The 20,602-nt window shown below is 43.5% G+C and overlaps 3 protein-coding genes and 1 long non-coding RNA gene across 5 annotated transcripts; 3 read left to right on the forward strand and 1 right to left on the reverse strand.

The window, feature by feature from the left end:
• Window positions 1-2,162: 2,162 nt before the first annotated feature.
• fam167b (family with sequence similarity 167 member B) lies at window positions 2,163-4,358 on the reverse strand. Its single transcript, XM_071524735.1, has 2 exons — window positions 3,921-4,358; window positions 2,163-3,322 (listed from the first exon to the last, which is right to left on the reverse strand). The coding sequence occupies exons 1-2, from the start codon at window positions 4,278-4,280 to the stop codon at window positions 3,059-3,061; spliced, it is 624 nt and encodes a 207-aa protein (XP_071380836.1). The 5' UTR covers window positions 4,281-4,358; the 3' UTR covers window positions 2,163-3,058.
• A 1,043-nt stretch (window positions 4,359-5,401) lies between these two features.
• LOC139648568 (uncharacterized) lies at window positions 5,402-6,770 on the forward strand. Its single transcript, XR_011695579.1, has 3 exons — window positions 5,402-5,494; window positions 5,739-6,453; window positions 6,657-6,770. It is a non-coding gene; the product is annotated as an uncharacterized lncRNA (long non-coding RNA).
• Window positions 6,771-7,963: 1,193 nt separating this feature from the next.
• LOC139648553 (myotubularin-related protein 9) lies at window positions 7,964-16,103 on the forward strand. 2 transcript variants are annotated; one of them, XM_071524718.1, is made up of 11 exons: window positions 7,964-8,427; window positions 8,934-8,990; window positions 9,464-9,572; window positions 9,786-9,911; window positions 11,049-11,222; window positions 11,390-11,607; window positions 11,780-11,941; window positions 13,379-13,520; window positions 15,082-15,302; window positions 15,442-15,593; window positions 15,840-16,103. In XM_071524718.1, the coding sequence occupies exons 1-11, from the start codon at window positions 8,243-8,245 to the stop codon at window positions 15,938-15,940; spliced, it is 1,647 nt and encodes a 548-aa protein (XP_071380819.1). In that variant the 5' UTR covers window positions 7,964-8,242; the 3' UTR covers window positions 15,941-16,103. The 2 variants fall into 2 exon arrangements, with proteins under 2 accessions (XP_071380819.1, XP_071380820.1); XM_071524719.1 differs by lacking the exon at window positions 8,934-8,990.
• An 829-nt stretch (window positions 16,104-16,932) lies between these two features.
• On the forward strand, window positions 16,933-20,370 carry tdh2 (L-threonine dehydrogenase 2). Its single transcript, XM_071524738.1, has 8 exons — window positions 16,933-17,125; window positions 17,795-17,837; window positions 17,927-17,997; window positions 18,169-18,318; window positions 18,911-19,083; window positions 19,227-19,317; window positions 19,414-19,683; window positions 20,225-20,370. The coding sequence occupies exons 1-8, from the start codon at window positions 16,933-16,935 to the stop codon at window positions 20,368-20,370; spliced, it is 1,137 nt and encodes a 378-aa protein (XP_071380839.1).
• The last annotated feature ends 232 nt before the right edge of the window (window positions 20,371-20,602 follow it).

A 20,602-nucleotide genomic window follows, 5' to 3' on the forward strand; every position in this document is an offset into this window, starting at 1 on the left:
CTTTTGCATATAACATCTGTGTGTCTGTGACTGTTAAGATGAGGAACACTATCAGTTTTGGGGTTGAAGTGGGTTTTTCAAAGGAACAGATCCAAACAGATGCAGAGAAGTGGCATTTTGTCCATGTTCAACCAAAGGAAACATCCTGCAAGTTAACATCAATATCAGTCACACTTCCTCTGCAGTGGTTTCAGGCCTGAGGTGTAGTATCCTCAACAACGCAAGGCTATTTTTGTCAGTTATCTGTGTGGTTTGTCTCTATTCTGAAATTTGGCTTTGGTTTTCGCCACTGCCTCATATTTTTAACAAAATGGTCACCTACATATAAACAGTATATCTCACTGACAAAAAACAAAACAAATGTATACAAACGCCAACCACTGGATGAACCTCTTATGATCCATTCATTAAACCAGGGCTCTTTGGCAGTAGTGGGCTGCCCTGTGATCATATTTAGCCCTGAGAAAAGACATGAATTAACAAGTCTTTCACACAGTTCCTAACAAGCGCTCACGCTCGCTCCCTACCAGACACACTCTGCTATGGGCCGCATCACTTTACATGTTGTGGCAGGCTGCAGCTTCAGAGCGTGCACTGACAGGAAGTTGGTCCAAACCTTACAGGAAGTGCACAGAAATAGGCGCTCAGATGACTGCTGCTGCATAGATTAGTTCGCACACGCTAACCACCTAAGTTGACTCTTTTTCCATTAAACGAGTGCATACCTGAGGGAAGGAGCAGCTCGGAGAGTGTAACTCGAATTGTGCCGAGGAGATAAATTATGTTAGAAGTAGTTTCATGTTCATTTTGATAATGATATACAGTATGTACCCATTTATTGAGATGGTTTCAATAAGAAAAACAGATTTGCATTGAGGAATGATGAGAGGCATGTGCTTTGCTGTAGCAGTAATACCAGTTATTACATTCTTGTGATGAGATAATAGTGCAGATCAAATTGCGCATGCCTAAAAGAGTAGCTACTGTCTATAGAGATCAGCTATCACCAGAATGTATGAGGCTTTCGGGGTAATCCTGTTTTCCCCTCCACTACAGTTGTCATCAATTCCAAATGTGGTTGGAAATCACATTCTCTTACACAATCTAACTGAGATACTATCAGTGTGCACAAAGTTTTCCAGCCCCTCTAGGCCTATACTGCCTGCTTCATGATGCAGCTGGCTGGCTGGTTTCAGGTAAGTGAGCGAGCTTTTGTTTGCTGTTAATGCTTACTCATGTACACATAATGCAGAGGAGCAAAATAATCCAACGAAACAAGCAGCAAGGAAGCATAAAGCAGAGACTGTTCTTTAACAAATTCTTATCATATCTTTAAATTCATTTGCGTAGTTTCAGATAAAGAGATTGATGTATTTGTGATATTATTGTATGTTGTATTTACTCTCAGTAATATCACCTATAGTGCTGATATGGTGATATATGGTGTGATATGGGGAAAAGGTCAGGGGAAACTCGACTTGAGTGGCATGAGAAACATTAGTCACTCTGTAGCACATTATTGTGAAAGCATGTACTGACGAACAAGGCCTCAAGGTGCTGCCTTAGTCTCTATGCATCCTCCATATGATAGCACCCATTTCAGTGGAGTCAGTTGCCCTCACTATTGAGGTCTAACCTCACACATGAGGTCATGCATGTGCTAAAGTATGTCATTACAACAGTCCTAGTTGTGCTCTAATTTCATTCGATAATGGCCGCACTCTCCCAAGGCATATTTGGTTTCTTGTTAGACTAATTACATCTAACAACATTGTTTGTGGTTCTGCACGTGCCTCTAGGGCCGCACTCATTATGTTTGGATATTACATGAAGGTGTGATGGAGGGAAAGAGGAAACTATTGTGCTGGGTGACTTTGTTAAAGGGTATATAGATCTGACGGAGCGGTGGGTGACTGAGGTCATTTGCCCTAGATAGGATGGATAGGAGATTGACAAGTAGATAGACAGACACAGAATTGAATGCAAGCATTTTTTAATTTATTTTTTTACAAACATTTAATAATCTTTTTTTTTTTTTACTTCTTTACTTCTTTATATATACATTCTAATAAAAATAGAATTGAAAATTGACTTGGACTTTTGTAAAGTCTCTTTAAACTGGCATTGTGGTGTTTGTGCAAAAGAAAATAACAATTCAGTAATTACATTTCAAGGTATTTTGTATTTGTATTATATTCACTGTACAGTTTTGTCAAAAAATTACATCCATGTTACAGTGGAATCATTTAACCATATGCATAGAACGATAACTCAACAACAATAACCATCATCAATTGTCCCTCACTAAATATACATACTGCTCCTCACTCTATTAATCTATCTGAAAAACCATTTAACTTGACTATATTGCATACTATGCAATAGAACACAGCTGGTACATGTTCAGCAATCTATACAGCCTGTAATCTGCACTTGGCAGCATCTGGACATTGTAATGGAAAGTCAAATGCATCGGGGACATCCTCCCTACTGGGTCCTGTCATTTCAGTGGCGACCCTATAGAGATCCCTGTTATTTTTGGTTTGTGAAGAAGAGGTGTGAGAATGCTGGAGCGTGACCTCCCGCCTCCCGTAAGACTGCTGTTTGGGACAGTAACAGACCAGATCAGACCAGAACACAGGGAAGAAATTCTGAGCACTGTCTTCATACCTGTCCATCTCAATCAACTCCAGGGAACTTTAACTGAAGTTATGTAAAAGATACCTCTTTCTGTGCTGGGGCCATTCATCTATCCACCAGTCTATATCTACTCTCATTCAGACTGTGTTGTGCAAAGAACAGACAATGCCAGAGCAGCTCAGGCTCTGTAGGTTCAGTCGAAAGGTGCTTCTGTGTTTTGGGTGTGTGCCCTTACAGGGTGGAACACGGAGGCTTCCTCATACATGTTTAAGCCAGAGTGCACATCAAAGGACTCATTTCCACTTCCCACCATTGCACCAATTGCTGGCAACCAAACCACATCCTGAAGTGAAAAAAGCCCCATCAGTCCACCAAGACAAACACAGAGGCTTTGGGTCCGTCCTCCGCGAGATCAACTTTAACACAGTGAGAAGCGTCTGGAGTTGATGTTCATCTTGGTGAGGCCCAGGTGCTTGAGGGGGGTGGACAGGGCGAAGGTGGCCTTCATGGGGATGTCGCAGAGCAGGTCCGACTCCTCGCCGCACTCCTCCAGCTCGTACGTGGCGTCGTCGAGCATCTCCTTGTGACGGTGGCACACCTGCTCCACTTTCAGCCGGTGGATCTCCCCCCGCAGGCGGATCAGCTGGCGGGCCAGGCGGTTGTCCTGAACCTGCATCTCTCTCTGGGGAGGGAGGGAGGGGGGAGAGAGTGGGCGTCAATGAGAGAGCAAGAAGAAATTTTGATGCAAGAGCTCTTGGAGTGAATTGATCAAACTGAATCAAACTTTATTTATATAGCACATTTTATACCCAGAGGAAGACTCAGTGTGCTTCACATGGCTGCAGAGGTGTCTTATCATAGTCTTTATCTTTCTTATGATAGATGTAAATCACTGCCATGTTTATTATATGGGTTGCAAAGTCTGAGAGTGTGAGAACACAGCATTCCTATTGTTTCACAAACTCTTTGTTGAGGATGTGAGAATGGCATGAAGTCAGTCATGCCATCTTCTGTAAGCCAGGCATTCATGCAAAGCAGATCACCATAGACTAGTGACACTGCTGAATAGCTGGTGCAGCAGTGTGCAGATATCACTACAGATAGAGTACACAAACTCTTAGACATCTTGGTTTAAAAGGTTTAAAAAGGCTTTTCAAAAGTTTCAAATGATTTTCAAAAGTTTTGCAACCTGCAGACACACTTTGAAGCATTACATGAAGTAAGTTAAACATCATTCAATTTAAACTGATCTTAGAGAAGGATAATAAGCAGTCACTCACCAGCTCTTTTCTCAGAAAGTCCAAAGCATCATCGATGGTATCAAAGCCGCAGATGTTGCGCACAACTAGTTCTGAATTCTCATCTCTCAAAATGACAGGCATGTTCACAGCTTCTCCTCCTGAGTCTGGGCTGTCTTTCGGACTGTCTCCTGCACTTTCCTCCCACGGTCGGCTCTGTAACCGCTCTTGCCATTCAAAATAAGATGGTCTGCGCGTCTGTAATTTCAGCTTTTCTGTCAGCGCCTTCACGCTATCCAAATCTTCTGTGTCTGCCTCGGAGATGTCATCTCCCCCAAACTCTTTAAAATCCATAGGTGCGACGTGGAAAGTTTGGCTAGAAGCAAATAAATGAGGCTGCATTAAAGTGCGCCGTCTGGATTGGAAACTTGGCGATTGGAGCGCAACAGATCCTTGCCTAATTTATAGGGAGATAAGAAACAGTGACCGCCCATATCCCCGGCCGGGGACAGAGGAGCTGGATAGTTAATGCGCTTTTATGTCTAGCTTTCCTAAACTTCCTAAATCACTCTCTTAGTTTATGGTTAATAGTTTTACAATCATATCTCAGTGGTGGGCAATGTCTAGGTGACACGTCCTTACATTATTTTGATTGAAAAACACAAATATACTTTACAGCTGTGGCTGTATAGCGTGTGTTGCATGTTTCTGTCAATTTCATAATTTCAAATAGGCCTAAATGTTTAAATAAGTACGATTAGAATGTTTGCAGTTACTCTGCGTTATTGCTCAGATTTATTAGGAAATCCTTGTCAGATGTTGACCGGCTCGGTCATTTGGACCCCAGGTTTGCCTAAGTTTGAGAATATACTGCCATCTAGTGTGTGTCGGTCATAAGAACGTTCAGCAATAAGATGTACTGTGTGTAAACTTGGAAATATTCTGCACTGTGCCATTGTGTTATATTCTGGGCACACTTTAACAACAACCTGCTTCATTCCCCACTCAATTTACACAACTGACATTTTTATAGACATTAATGTTATTGCAGTATATGTTTTATATTTAAGTAATATCACACGAGAGGGAGTGCTGTTGTACTGCAGCACGGCTGTGATTCGGTAACCAAATGTCCCTCTCCGCAGAAACAACGTGTAAAGAGGTTCCTGGCTGCGAAGCGTGGCCGTCTACCTCAAGAAAACATCAAAGAGCTAGGGAAATGGATCAGGGAGGAGACCGTCTTTGTCAATAAGTAAGTAAGAAAAAACTTTGATGGAAGATAAAGTATAGAGAGACTGCAGATTCTCTAGGCAGACAGTAACACGTTTGAAAATGTGAAATGTGACACATTTCATTTCCACATGTAGGTGCATTGGAATGACTGACAGCAAACTGTTGGACACCCTCCAACCACTTGACTTGGTAAGCATAGTAAACAACCTGAAACTAGTGTACTACCTATATAGACACTGCTGCTTATCAATGAAAAGAGAGTGAGTGTTAAAGCTCTGTGTTCTACACAGGCATGGCACCAGAAACGGCTCAGAAAAATATCAGTGGAGCTTCAAATGGAGATTGAACTTCACTGCACTTCAAACGACCTCCTTGACAGAAAGGTAGGCCTATAACTATTTTTTCTTGTTAAACTATAAATAACAATGACTATTACTGTATAAATAGTCAAAAAACAGGGGTGAATCCAAGGCACTCTTCATATGATTAAAAAGCTTGAATCAAAGGCTAGTTCATAGTCAAACAGATAAAATACAAGCCAACATGTTTCGGCCACACTATTACTGTATATTGATATTGGTGTAACTTGTTAATCCTTTTTTTTATTTTTATTTTTTTTACCTATAGACAACCGCTGACAGTCTGAAGCCCAAACCAGCAAAGAAGTGTTCCCCAGGGTGTCAATGGTCCAGGAAGCTGCTGTCATGGCAACACTTGATGGTGTCTTTGAACATTTCATTCCATCACCTGCTGACAGAGAAAAACTGGGAACCAAGGTCAAACCACTGACAGAGAAGCTATTGACCCTTCTCAGTTACTTCCCGTGGGTTTACATCACTACGGAGGAGGACAACATGCTCAATGCACTCTCTGTCTTATGACAGAGACGTGTCGCTGATTGTGGAGAGAACAGCAAAAGAAGTTGATGCAAAACTCCTCAGCTTTGCTCCTGTGGACTCTCTGGCCTTCATCAGCGCAAAGTCAGGAAAGAAGAATTCCAACTCTTGCAAAGCTGTTGTAAGAAAGGTGGCAGCAGAGTTTGCTACTAAACTGGATGTCAGAGCCGGGCTAGATGCCACTTCAAAACTCACCTATGCTCCTTCAGATGTTTGTGTCTCCACAAATGTAGAAGCAAAAGTGGTTTCTTCAGCTCCAAGGTATAAGATGACCATAGTGATTGACATGCATTCTGCCAAAGTGGAGCAGGATCACACTGGACCACACCCTCCCACCTCTGCACCTGTGGATCCTCTTGTCTCCACACCAGCTGAAAATAATGCTCTGAAAGCAGTCCTTGGTGAGGAGGAGGAATCTGGAGCTCCTGAAGCTGTGGCCACACTGGGTGAGTTACAGATATTGTTGATGTGAATTACACAAACCATCTGATATATTTTCAAACAGAAAAATAAGTAATAGCCTATATAGAAGAACAATGATGCTGTTAAATGTGACAAAGGTAAAACAAGAGAAGATGTGAATAGGGAACCAAAAAATTAGAAAATATATCGCTGCTATTATCCTTTTTCTTTTGTTTTTCCAATACAGATGGAACCAAGCCCAAAAAGAACAAGAAGAAGGGAAAGTTCAAGGCATTTTTCAAGCGTCTCCGAAAGGCACTGACACGTTCCATCAGGACCTCAGAGGCCGATCCTTGAGTACACCATGATCCCTTTATCAAGCAAATAAAGGAAAACAGGCATATGCAACTGTGAATTTCATTTCTACTGTCCATACAGTATCAGTTGCTCTTACTGAACAAGTAGGATCATGATGTTACTTATCAGCTAATAATTTTGATGCCCTAGAGGGAATGGGATCCCAGCAATTTACAGTCAGTAACTGTAATAGCCTACACCAAATCAAATATAAGTCGCAGGTAGACCTAATGTTTTACTACCATATATCATCAGAAAAACAAAGATGCTCTAGTGATGATGTATGAATATGAAATACCACCAGCAACTATCCCAACGGAAATTTCTTTTTACACATAGGCCTGCTACTACTACTACTACTAGATTCATGTCACTCTAAAAGGGCGGGAACTTTATTTTGCATAGCCTACATAAAGGTGGATGAAGTAAGTTTAGGTGGGTTTACCCTCCACTCCATCCCTGCTCTTAGTGTCAAGTGTTGTTAACCTTGGAAGATTTTTTGGTGAATTTTAGGGGGAAAATACTTAAGACTACTGATCAACAAATCAAACATGAAATCACAAGATTTGTAAACAGTTGATTAAACCAACAGTTCAGAAAGTCACCACCAAACCCCACTGTTCAGTTACTGAACAATGGGTTACCAGTAAATTATATTTTATGCATGCTAACATTATTAATTACATTGTCTCTGCCGCCTAAGTTCTGCCTCCTAGCTAGGTCTGTTTCAGACACATACACACATGTGATACTGTTGAGTATAATACTGCCACACTTAGTCCGTCATATAGGAAGCATATCAGCGGCTGTCACAAAAAGCTGACGAGGCTCCATCAATCTCGGACACCCCTCCCCTCCTCGACACACACACACACACACACACACACACACACACACACACACACACACACACACACACACGGGTATTGCTAGAATTTCTGGACCGGTTATACAAGATGTGAAAGATGTGACACCCACCCACCCTGATTAAAGTTATCTCCTCTCTCCAGTTTGGGTGGGGGGGGTCCATGAAAGCACCCCTAACTCTGTCTTTTGACGCACATCATGCCAAAATCTACCCCTACTCAGAAAAACGTTAGCCAGCAGTGTGTCACACCTCACTGTTGCTCTCAGGAAACGTTCACTTCCGTCTTTTGTACCCACAAGATGTTTTCACATTTTTTCAGCGCGGTGCAGTGTTCAGCCACTTGTTTTTAAAAAGGTGCAACTTCGGGCCTGGCTACGGCTGGGAGAAAATGAAAGAACATCTATTTATAGGCTCCTTATCGTCAAACAAACAGAGAGCTGCTACCAACGACTCGGTGAGGAAAGGGGAGGGGACGGAGTGGCTCAAGAATCACGTTTTCAATTTCAGTCTAACTATAAACAAGAGGCGAGGAAGTGATTTTGAGTCAAGGAGGGGGGCCTCTTGTCCACTCGTCCAGTAGCGGAAGACTCGGGTTTAGCGGGGAGTTGATGGAGTTTTCCGAGCACATCAAGACCGCCAATGTGGAGGCTGTGGTGCTCCGGCAGCCGTTCCACCAGCCGAGCAGAGGCACACTGTGCATCACCGGGCATCACCTCCTCTTCTCGGACAGGGAGGAGGGCGGCTCGCGGCAGGTCTTCCTGCTTCTCAGGAACATCGATGCCATAGAGAAGAGGTGAGGGGCGAGAAATGTCCATCTCGACAAGTCATTTAGTCGAGTATTGAATCATAAAGTATTTGTAAGACGAGTGAAAAAAAATGTTTCCAATTGGGGTGTGATCATCTCATTTGTTTCCATTGCAGTTTCATGTGTTTCAAGACATTTCTGATAATGTCTTGAAATAAGACAGATCAGTCCACCAGTATGAAGAAAATTACACTTGAATCAAGAGAATTCATAAAACAACTTGATCTGCATTGGAATTATCACACTTCATTGACATATATATTTTTTCACTTAAGAAAAACAATATTTTAAGCCTCAATGCCACACTGAATGACTTGTTATGATAGATCTTTTTTGCAGTGATGTGGCCTATATTGACCTTATGAATTGTATAGAAAACTTGGTCATGGTCAAACAGATAATCACACTAATCAACAACAACTAATCAACATGAAATCTGCTTGAGTGTCTAATTCATGTCTAATTCCTGTATCCCTCAAATCCTTTCTAACCAGTGTGGAAAACCTTTTGGGCTATTCCGGCTTCCTCTCTAGTGCAGGCCAGAGTGAAAGGTTGGACATCATTTGTGTTGCTGTGTGTGTTTTCTGCCCGCGTGCTGCTCTCCTCGCCCCCAGTGCTGAGGATGAGGAAATTTGCTAATCCTTTACAAAGTTTACACCCATTCCTCTTTCTTGTCACCTACCAGACACACTCTCACTATTGCCTGCTATGAACCCTGTTGTTGTTGGGTTTTTTTCGCTTTACGGAAGCTACATTGCTTAAACCACTTGATAAGTGGATGGTTAATAAGGGAAAACCAAGGCTGGACCCATTTGTCAGCAAGAGAAGCTCTCCTGCCACACAGCCCAGCTGACTGGGGTTTGCCCTGCTGTCTTCCTTTCCTGCTGCCAGTAAAAGTTTTCTGCAGTGCTAGAGTCAAAACATGGGGTGCTGAGGGGGGAGGGCGGACGGACGGAGGGGCAGCCTATTGTTTCATTGTCTTGCGTAAGTTTCATAATGCTGTGTGTGTGTGCGTCATGTCCAGGATATCTGGATCCTCAGGGACCATCACCATCAAGTGTAAGGACCTGTGTGTGCTCCAGCTCGACATCCCAGGCATGGAGCAGTGTCTCAACATTGCCCACTCTATTGAGGTACAATAGTTAATCCCCCTCTGCCCTTATTCACAGAAACAGAGTACACCAGGTTAAGGGAGTCAGTAGTTGTTTTTCTGTCTCATGATGTGATCGCTGTTCCTCTCCTTCTTGCTATTTCCTCCGCGCCCTCATGTCTGCTTTGAAGTCCGATAACAATCTCTCCCAGTCTCTCACAACACTCCCTCTCTCTCTCTCTCTCTCTCTCTCTAGACCCTGTCCTCTCTGGACTGCGTCTCGGAGATGTATCCCTTCTTTTACAGGCCGCCTGATCTCAACCTGCCGGACCAGTGGGGTCTCTCAACCCCTGAAAAGCACTACGCTCAGATGGAGGAGCTGGTAAGAAACATAAACGACTATGTGCACTCACACTCACTGATACGCCAATACACAGATGAGCACAGGAATGTACCATACACACCCACAGGCACGCTCTCACATACACACACACTGATACACACACTCAGAGACAATCATTCCCAACAATGATCCAAGCAGCCACATGACAGGAAAATGTCAGGCACACTGAATGTCGGGGTCAAGATGCAGAACATCCCCTGTTGCAGCACTATCACCACAGCATACATGTGTTTTCCCTTTACTTCAGACTGGCTGGATCGTGTAGCTCGTATATTAGATGTGCCGCAAACAGCTTGAATCCTTGCTTACTCGAAATAGGTCCCGCTCTGGGAATGTTATTATGGTAAGTGGTAGAGGACCCCGAGGGCAATGCTGCATGTGGCAACGGGCCACATAGACCCAATAAAGTGCACATGGTGTACTATGTGGGATATGAGTACATTACATGGGGAGACAGCCTAGCATGGTCTAGCATGGTGAAGGAGACTGTCCTTCAGTGTCCTTGAGCAAGACAGTGAATCCTGAATGCAGGGGGCAAGCGGAAAGCATAAACTGAAAAATTTGATGGTTATTCATGAAGATGAATTATGCAGTTTAGTTTTGTCAAGTGTATTTTTTTTTCATCATGAAGCATTCATTAACATTTAAAGCTGCACTAGACAAGATTTTTATGTAAAAATACACCCGTCTTAGCCTAAATCACAAAGTGCGGCTGCAACAGAGTTTACTCATGTCACGTTATATAATAATAATAATGATAATAACTTTATTTGTATAGCACCTTTCATGCAGAGAAGCAACTCAAAGTGCTTTCCAGCAGACAGACAATCAACATCACACGAGGCAAAGCAATGATGAAAGCACAAGCACAAAATAAAAAATAATAGTAGCATGATTTCTGGGTGTTGAAGTTTAAATAACAGTTACCTCTCACTGCCATTTGGAGCCACCAACATGCAAAGTTGCATAGTGTAGCTTTAACAATAGCTTTAACAATATAATATCCCCTCCTTTCGAGCATCTTCATTCATTCATCCATCCATCCATTCATTCATTCAGTCAGTCAGTCAGTCACTGTGCCTGGCTCTCATCACCTTCTGTCTCCTCTGTTTGCAGCATGACAGGTGGAGGCTGAGTGATGTAAACAGAGACTACTCAGTGTGTCCCTCCTACCCTCCGGCTGTCATTGTCCCCAAGGTCATAGATGATGACATGCTGCTGAAGGTGGCCAGGTTCAGACAGGGAGGACGCTTCCCCGTTCTCTGCTACTACCACAGGAAGAATGGCATGGTGAGGTGTTCGCAGTGTGTGTGTGTGTGTGTGTGTGTGAGAGAGAGAGAGAGAGAGATATAGAGAGCAATGAAGAGACAGATACCTTCACTTGAGTTATTGTATACAGGATAATGTAGCCTACGATTCACACACAAACAAACATTTCTGATTAATCCAACACTCAGGTTATCATGCGCAGCAGTCAGCCGCTGATAGGAGCCAATAGGAAGCGCTGCAGGGAAGATGAGCTCCTCCTCCAGGCCGTGATCGACGGCTCGGACAAAGGTTACATCATCGACACCCGTTCCAGTCAGCAGGTTCAGCAGGCCCGGATGACAGGCGGTGGGTTCGAGTCCAAATCCACCTACAGCTGCTGGAAGAGACTGCACAGACAGATGGAAAGGTGTGTGTGTGTGTGTGTGTGTGTGTGTGTGTGTGTATGGCGGTAATGAAAAGTGGTAGTGAATAGTGATAGTAGGTGCTGTTGACCTCTCCCATCAAAGTTATGCCTCACTCACGGCATTTTCCTGCAACTTCAAGTGTGTGTAAATATATATATGTGTGTGTGTGTACAGGGGTAAAGCACTCCAGGAGAGTCTAATTAAGCTGGTGGAGGCCTGTGGAGACCAGTCCCACAATATGGACCGTTGGCTCAGTAAGCTAGAGAACTCCAAGTGGCTGTCTCACGTCCAAACCGCCCTGTCGACCGCTGGCCTGCTGGCAGAGTGTGTGGAGAGGTAGGTACCACAGCCAGGGTGTCGCTGCTTAATCTGTAACACAGCTGTACTGCTGCAAACTGTGTGCAGAGCGCTGTGCAAGGATCCCACGGTTCAAATGTATTGAAATGAAACTGGTCAGACATGAATATTGACTGTAGATACATACATTTTCCTCGCAACTCTGTTTCACTGATAAACTGTTTTCATCATGAAAACTTCACATAGAGCTAGTAAAAACACAGTAATATAATAGTCATTTTGTTAGATACACATAATACATAAGTAGAATAAATGCAAAGATATGCAACATTTGCATCAGCTACAACAAAATTTGATTCAATTTTTATTTAACCTTTATGTAACCAGGCAAGTCAATTGGGCGAAAGGGGAAAAAACAGGGAGACAAAAAGGCTAGCAGTTCTCCGCAGGCAATGGAAAACATAATAGAAACAATCAGGTTGAAAGAGATAGTGAAGTGGCACAGGTATAAGCTGCCCAAACACACATGAGGACAGCAAACAGCACAACAAAAAACACCATCAACAACAAGGACACCACGAAAAGCAATTAAAATGTGGTAGAGAAGTTAATGTAGTCATTTGCCAGTAAATGTCTGTGATAAAGTCCTGGAAGGCAGAGACAGAGATGAAAGTGTCCAGTTTTAAAGTGTTTTGCAACTCATTCCAGTCAGTGGGAGCAGCGAACTGGAATGAGGAGTGGCCAAGGGAGGTTTGAACTCTGGGGACATTAACGCATTTATGGGGAGTGATGCAGTGGTAACTCATTCAACACATTAAGTTTGACCCTGGCCTCCTTCACCTTTTCATGTAAAAATACACCTGTCTTTTCAGCAAATCACAAAGTGGGGCTGCAACTGAGAAGACTGCAGTGCTACACCGCCCTTAATTGAGATACCCTAGATTCACCCTATTTGCCCAAATTAGCATTACTATCATTATTATTATTATGTGTGAGCTGGGCCTGGTTACTGGCAGGACATCTTCTCTATCTGAGCACAGGAATTAACAAATCAAAACTTAAGAGCAAAATACAACAATAGCTTCTAAACACCAACACTCTACCAAGACAAAGCTTGACTCAGCAACAGTGGCTGAAATTCTTCACCTACATTCCCATCAGCCACAACGAAGAAGAAATTTAGATCTGAGGAGTGCACAGATTACTGTCATCATGTTACATGATTTCTGGGTATTGCAGTTGTCAAAATTCAAACAGTTACGTCTCGCTGCAATTTGGGGCTGCAAGCATATAAAATTGCCCAGTGCAGCTTTAAGGATAAACATCAGATATTATTTAGTTTCATTAGCCAATTTAGCCAAGTACACACACCCATAGCTCCCTACACACATGCATTTCTGCAGAGAAGTCAGAGCGCAGGCTCGCCTCTAGCTGCTGCATGCAGGAGAACTGTAGTGTGTCTGTTGGTTTTGCCAGGGACGGTCATTCGGTTCTGGTTCACGGCTCTGAAGGGACGGACTCCACTCTGCTCATCAGCACTCTGGCTCAGCTCATCATGGACCCATGCTGCCGCACACTAGAGGGCTTCCTCGCTCTGCTGGAAAGGGAGTGGGTACAGGTGAGTGTGTGTGAGTGTGTGTGTGTAAGCAAGCATACTGTACATGCAGCTGCAAATGTACTGAAAGGTGAAACATGCTTGGGGTCTGTCGCCATTGCAAATACTCGTGAGAATAAATTTTGGGCATAGGTCATCATGAGATAAAAAACACACAAACATTACATATAGTTACAGAAACAATCTCTCATTGTCTTCCTGGAGATTACACTCTGCCTGAGAAAACACCTCTATCACTCTCTTTTTTGTCTTCGGGTCAGCTGTCCCTGTTTGAAGTTAAACAGAGAGAGAGAGAGAAATACACACCAGTATTGGTAACAATGGTCAAATTAAATAAAGTGCCACTTCACCCACATAACAAAGCTGATATGTTTTATGCGTTATCTCCAAGATATATCCCAAACTGTGAACATTTTTTGCACAACTTATTTTGAGTCTGAAATCATCTTGGGGATGCAGAACGCTAATTGTATTAATTAAAGCTCAGTGACTTCTGTAATGTGCATAGAAAAGTGAAGGTTTTAAATCAAAGTTAAGCATTCCAAATATCTACTTATCTAAATACCCCAGTGAACTAAAGACTGTTGCAAAAATCTTTAAAGGTGAAGCAGTTACACCCAAAGTGAGGACAGATAGTATTATAATTGGTATGTTGGCCATTAATGTTTGTGGTTGTACCACAGAGTTTGCTGTTGTTTTTTGTTTGGTATGACCAAGTCTTTTGCTTTCCCACAATATCCTCTTAGCAGGGCGTGTCTTGACAAAATGTTGAATTGGCTTGCTATTATTTCATGTAGCGGTCATGGGGTTAACATAAAATCTGACCCTTCACTCCCCCCTGTGCCCTCGGTGGCTCTTATTGTCAGACAGTCACCCAAAAAGATGAGAGTGAAATGAGAGTGTTATTTCACTTTTCCAACAAATGTCTGCCTCGAGTGCTGTATATTTTTTGAGGGATCTGACATTACAGCTGCAAGTTAAAAATTATCTTTCAGTTCCACAGTTCCACAGCTGGAGGGCAACTGATATCAACCTTGTGTACATGATAATCCACAAGAGGGCAGGTTATGCAGCTCAGTATATTTTGTCAGTCATGATGGCAATGATTGCTGTATCATGAACTATGGGTGGATATGATACAAACAAAAGCCATTCAAGAAACCATTGCCAGGCTTCTGCCAGTGATGCGCTCAGAGGCATAAATCCTGTTCTATCAGATCATCCTCCATATTGTTAGTCATAGCTGTACATCTAAGTGTAACCAATTAGATTTCAGCTGGTCCACGTCAACTACAATGTAACAACACCACCTTGAGGCTAACCTGCAGTCATTTGTTTAAATTAAGTTTAAGATTAAGTGATGGACCCTCTGGAATAAATAAATATAAATAAATAAATATGCATTTCCTTCATCACAACCCATAGCCAGTAACACAATGTTCTCATTAAGTTGTGTTACTTACTTTTCTAACATTACCATGAAAAGAGATTTTGATACCAATCCAACCAAATAACCAACAAACCAACAATATATTTCTGATATATATTTGTGTATCCTCCCCAGGCGGGTCACCCGTTGCAGCAGCGGTGTGCCCACTCGGCCCACTCCCACGCCCGTCTCCAGCAGGAGGCGCCAGTCTTCCTGCTGCTGCTGGACTGCGTGTGGCAGCTGTGGCGCCAGTTCCCCCTGGCACTGGGCTTCACCGAGGCCCTGCTGCTGAGGCTGGCCACAGAGGCCTACGCCTCCGACTACGGCACTTTCCTCTGTAACAGCGACCAGGAGAGGTCAGTCACGGGTTTGACATTCCAGGCTCTGAATTCACACATCACATCCCTATGGGTCAAATAAAGGGTGTTATTTCCTTCTGTCGCCTGCTGCAGCACCTGACCACCTCACTCTTCGTTCTCTCTCCCTCATTCTCAGGTGTGCCTTAGGGGTGAAGGAGAAGACTCACTGTTTGTTCCAGGCCCTGCTGAGGCCCAGGGAGAGAGACAGCTACTCCAACCCCCTGTATGAGCCCACTGAGCTGGCCATCTGGCCCTCAGTCCACCCCCAGTCCCTGCAGCTCTGGAGAGGTGAGCTTAAGTAGACGCATACATATAAACTTCATCTTCTTGTCTTTTTTTTGACATGTTAATTACTATCACCAGTGATGCTCATTCATCTAAGCCTCCTATCTGATCAGTGTATGATGCTTTTGTTGTTTAGTTTTGTATGCTTCTGGTCTTGGTGACTTTGATGCTAGGAATTTATGCCAGAATGTTTTATTATTAGCAAGAATATTCTTTCTGACTCACTCCCATCATCACTCTCATCCTCAGCCTTTTTTCTGAGGTGGACCCAACAGGCTCGTCACCTGGAAGAGGCCCAGGAGGAGATAAGGAACATGGTGATTGAGTGGGGAAAGTTGACACTCATCTGATGTGGGGCTTTTCAATACCCAGACAAAGTGAAAATACAATGTGTTGGATGATCATCCTGACTGATGAGGGATGAGTACTTTGCCGTTTAAGGTGGACTGTTACCAATGTGCAATGCTTTTCTACTGTGGAATTGTTCCTTCATAAACATCCTATGTATTATGTTGAGTAATGCTTTCATAAAAATTGTTTTTGAAGAAATTGCATTGTTGGTATCATTTTTGATGTTTCCTTTAATGTCCACTCAGAAAAAAAATATATTTAGCCCTGTGTATTTTCACATTTATTTTATTTAAACTGTCCATGGAATGCTCAATTCTCTCAAAATATGTATTTATTGTAATTGCAAATGGGTCTAAATTACTTCCCTGTGTATTTCCACTCACAAATACTATCAATAGAAGAAGGCTACAACTGACACACCTCCCAGTCCTGTTAAGTTCAGCTAAACACTCTTCACAATACAAATCCCCGTGAGCAGCAAGTCAGCATGTTTGCACACATGGAGCTTTGCAAGCTGGAGACTGTAGTCCTGTTCAGTCCAGAGCCACGAGCCCCGGTGATTCCACAAACTGGACAAGAACCACATACCCCAGCATGACTTTCTACACCTGCTTATTTACCCAATGGTTGTTCGGTTAGTGCTCAAACAGTAACCAATCGGATGGTAATCTCTTAATTCTAACACTTAAATGCCACGACATCCTTTTTATCAGCTCTTATTTCATAAATTTGTTAAGTGGAATAGTACGACTACGAGTTGCAACTTTTGGTCCCGGATCAACAAGTGATCGCCCGTTGATCTGACAGGGATCCCGGATTTTGTCAGCTCACAGGTAATATGTTCCCATATTCTTCCTATTTCAGCTCTTTTTCAGTTTGTAATACTATGATTTTAACGCGATGGTTAATACTGGGAGGTAGAAATTGCAGTTCAGCAGTATGGCCTGGAGAATTATGTTCAGCACAACTTTTTCAGGCACTGCTGTGCGAGATGCAATCGGGTGTGCGGGTCTGTGTGTCCACTGCGGCTCTGCTGGCCCCGTTTTGCCGCGGGTGTCGCAGCAGGGCGCGCAGTTTGCCCGGCCGGAGCTTCAGCTGCTCGCCCCGGCAGACCAGCAGGTGGAACAGCCAGGAGACCTGCAACCCCGCGCTTCCCCGGGACAACCCCCGCGTCCTCATCACAGGTGGCATATAGCTTTCTTTCTAGCGCACTGTAGCTTCTTTATTTATCTAGTTTCACGTTCATACAGTTACACACAGACACACACACACACACACACACACACACCACACGCACACACACCTTGGAGCTGCACAGTACAATCAATCTTCTACTGTTGGTCACTGAGCAGCTACACTGGATCAGATGGGGGATCAATGCCTTGCTCAAGGGAAGGGGAGAGTGTTACTTATTCCTTCAACCCAACTACATTTTCCCAGTAGGTCCTGGGTTCCAAATACAGTACAATGAAGTGCAAGAACTTTGTTCCGAGGGAGGATTCATAACATTGTGGCATCAATGGGAGGATACTACAGACGCATGTGTCGTCATTTTTTTCTTTTCGAGTTGTTTTCACTGGTCACTGGCAGCAGGACCCCATTTTGACTCATCACAATAGATCGCTTGCAGACAGTGCTGGTGCCATAAAAGAGCCAGTGAGTGACTGAGGGGAGAACAATAGCCTGCACGCACTTTTTGTCTCTGGATAAAGCTGTGGTGACAACAAAAAAAGGTTGCTGTTGAAGCATGGTGCATCGAAAACATGTATTTCATATTCATGCACAACTCCAAACATCTTTTCTTTTATGTGGACAGATGTAAATACAGTATATATCTTTGTCTTTGTATGTAGGTGGCCTTGGACAGTTAGGTGTGGGACTTGCACAGATGCTGAGGTGAGATATTCACAATTCCCTGAATGTTTGCAAAATGTTCAAAATTCAAAATATTTCTGATTTGAATGTGATGATTTGTATATTCTTAGGAAACAGTACGGAACAGAGAATGTAATCCTGTCAGACATAAAGAAGCCTCCACCACATGTGTTCAGCAGTGGTACGCAAAATCAAATGGAAGTCATTTTTTTAATATTTAAGATGTTCTGTTTTTCTCACACAGTTGACATTCTTCTCCCACTCACAGTTCACAGAATGTACAACTTACTTCCTTGTTACTTCCTTGCCTGCCCTTAAGTGATCTCCCCACCTCCCTCTCTCTTCCCATTAGGCCCATTTGTGTATGCCGATGTGTTGGACTACAAGCACCTCAGAGAACTGATTGTAAATAATCGTATCACTTGGCTGGTGCACTACAGCGCTCTGCTCAGCGCTGTGGGAGAGGCTAATGTGGCTTTGGCGCGCAAGATCAACATCACAGGTCTGCTCCAATATTGTACACAAACACCATGCGCCGCCTTTTATGGACGATTCTGTTTAAACTCTTTTCTGCTATCCAGAGGTGGGGACTCGAGTCACATGACTTGGACTCAAGTCAGACTTGTACTTTGATCACTTGAAAAGGTTTCTAAAGTCTTGACAAAAGATTTTGTGCATGTGTAAATTACTTCGATTGAAAGTTATGAGATTTGTTCCACCAAACGACTGAATTTAAATTCTGTTTTCTGTTTGTATTGAATTTTTATGGAATGATTGAATATATTGAAGATGGAACTGATTATAGAAATCAAACTCATGATGCTCTTACCAAGTTTTTATCCTATTAAAACCATATTGCATTGAAAAGTCCTAGATATTTTGTTTTCTTTAGAATATTAAATTGATACTGGACTCTTGATTTGTTCTGACTTGACTTGGTTTTCTTTCTTGAGACTTGACATTAAAGACATGGACTTCACTTGGACTTGAAAATCTACATTTAGACTTGGGACTTGACTTGAGACTTGTGCCTCAACAGTTGAGACTGACTTGGGACTCGAGCAAAGTTGACACCTCTGCTGCTATCCATCTAGGCCTTCATAATGTGCTGGACTTGGCCTTGGAGAACTGCCTGCGTCTCTTCGTCCCCAGCACCATTGGAGCCTTTGGGCCTTCTTCTCCCCGGGACCCCGCGCCGGACCTCTGTGTCCAAAGGCCTCGAACCATCTACGGGGTGTCCAAAGTGCACGGAGAACTGATGGGGGAGGTTGGACTATCTTCACATGCACACACACCCATACAGACTGACCTATGCACGCATGTATACACTGGTGGACCCACTCCCATCCATGGATTCTCACAATGTAGCAGGATATGATCTCCATCTTGTCTGCTTCCTTTTTCTTTTAGTATCTCCATCATAAATATGGCCTGGACTTCCGCTGCCTACGCTACCCTGGCGTGATCTCAGCCAATACACAACCTGGGGGAGGAACGACAGGTATTCCTTCACCTCACCTCCGCTTAGAATACATGCCGCAAGCTCACGATCAACCAGAAATTATGGACTAAGCACTCCTCATCTCTCTTTCCACAGATTATGCGGTCCAGATCTTCCACGATGCTCTCAGCACAGGTCACCACGAGTGCTACCTGCGCCCAGACACCCGTCTTCCCATGATGCACATCTCCGACTGCCACCGTGCCACAGTGGAGTTCATGCAGGCTCCAGAGTGCCAGCTGTCCCTGCGCACCTACAACATCGCTGCCATGAGCTTCACCCCAGAAGAGGTGGCCAAGGAAATCCGCAAGCATCTGCCTCACCTCAAGGTCACCTACAATCCTGACTCTGTCCGCCAGACCATCGGTACGTCTTAAATGTCTGTGGTGTGTGTGTGTGTGTTTTCGTTCCCCACGTGATGAAATCTGCGGATCAGGTTGCCTCCATCCCTCTGTCTGTCCGTCAAAATGTGAATTCTCAGGTGATATCTCACCACAGGTCCAATTTTGACAAACCTTGCTAGGGACGATGCATCTTCGCACTGTGTTCCAACATTTACCAAATTAAAGGTCAAAATTTTGTGATATTTATGTGATACCTCAGACACCCCTGGTGCAATTTTGATGAAACTTGGAGGGATGATGCATCTTGTTATTGACTGCCTGCATCTTTCATGGGAGACAACGATATTTACTTGTTATAGGCTGTGATGAGTTAAAACTCTATGAGGTTTTCATTCCAACCTTCCTGGATGGGCCTAAAAGCAATGAGTTCTTACTTTTTAGTTTTATCTTCTCCTAATTGCGCACTCATTAGTGGGATTGATATTGTTCTCTACAACTCACTAGTTGTTCACTACAACTGTTGGGATGGAAGTAATGTGGTCATCTGGATTGTCATTTTGCAGCGGACAGCTGGCCAGTGAGGTTTGATGACTCCAATGCCAGGAGAGATTGGGGCTGGGCACCAGACTTTGCGCTGGAAGAGCTGGTCGCAGACATGCTCAGCTCCATTCGAGACAAGAGGACCAATGAGGGACTGTCAGTCAGCTAGCAAAGCCTGCTTCACAGAGACTGAGCAACCAATCCCCTAGCCCACAAGTTTTCTTCAACCTGTGTTTACGCACAATACAGTGAATCTTCCTTTGACTTAAGTTGTCTACCGGAATCTTCTGTTACTCTGGAATATTACAGCAATGAACCACAGTAGGAATTCTCAGCCAGAGTCTCTCAACTTACAGTGGACACTGAGAAGTTGACTGCCAAAGAGTCTCTCTCTCACACAC

Source organism: Centroberyx affinis, unplaced genomic scaffold (genome assembly GCF_046629955.1).
Source record: "Centroberyx affinis isolate AG114_WGS23_722 - 3 ecotype Tasmania unplaced genomic scaffold, CSIRO-AGI_Caff_v1 ptg001226l_1, whole genome shotgun sequence".
Classification (NCBI taxonomy): Eukaryota; Metazoa; Chordata; class Actinopteri; order Beryciformes; family Berycidae; genus Centroberyx; species Centroberyx affinis.

Coding starts and splice junctions, on each gene's coding strand:
- LOC139648553 (XM_071524718.1), top strand. CDS start 8,243: ATGGAGTTTTCCGAGCACATCAAGACCGCCAATGTGGAGGCTGTGGTG. Junction 9,912..11,048: donor ACGCTCAGATGGAGGAGCTG/GTAAGAAACATA, acceptor CTCTGTTTGCAG/CATGACAGGTGGAGGCTGAG. Junction 13,521..15,081: donor TGGAAAGGGAGTGGGTACAG/GTGAGTGTGTGT, acceptor TATCCTCCCCAG/GCGGGTCACCCGTTGCAGCA.
- tdh2 (XM_071524738.1), top strand. CDS start 16,933: ATGCAATCGGGTGTGCGGGTCTGTGTGTCCACTGCGGCTCTGCTGGCC. Junction 17,126..17,794: donor CCCCCGCGTCCTCATCACAG/GTGGCATATAGC, acceptor CTTTGTATGTAG/GTGGCCTTGGACAGTTAGGT. Junction 17,998..18,168: donor ACCACATGTGTTCAGCAGTG/GTACGCAAAATC, acceptor TCTTCCCATTAG/GCCCATTTGTGTATGCCGAT.
- fam167b (XM_071524735.1), bottom strand. CDS start 4,280: ATGCAGCCTCATTTATTTGCTTCTAGCCAAACTTTCCACGTCGCACCT. Junction 3,323..3,920: donor ACTTTCTGAGAAAAGAGCTG/GTGAGTGACTGC, acceptor CTCCCTCCCCAG/AGAGAGATGCAGGTTCAGGA.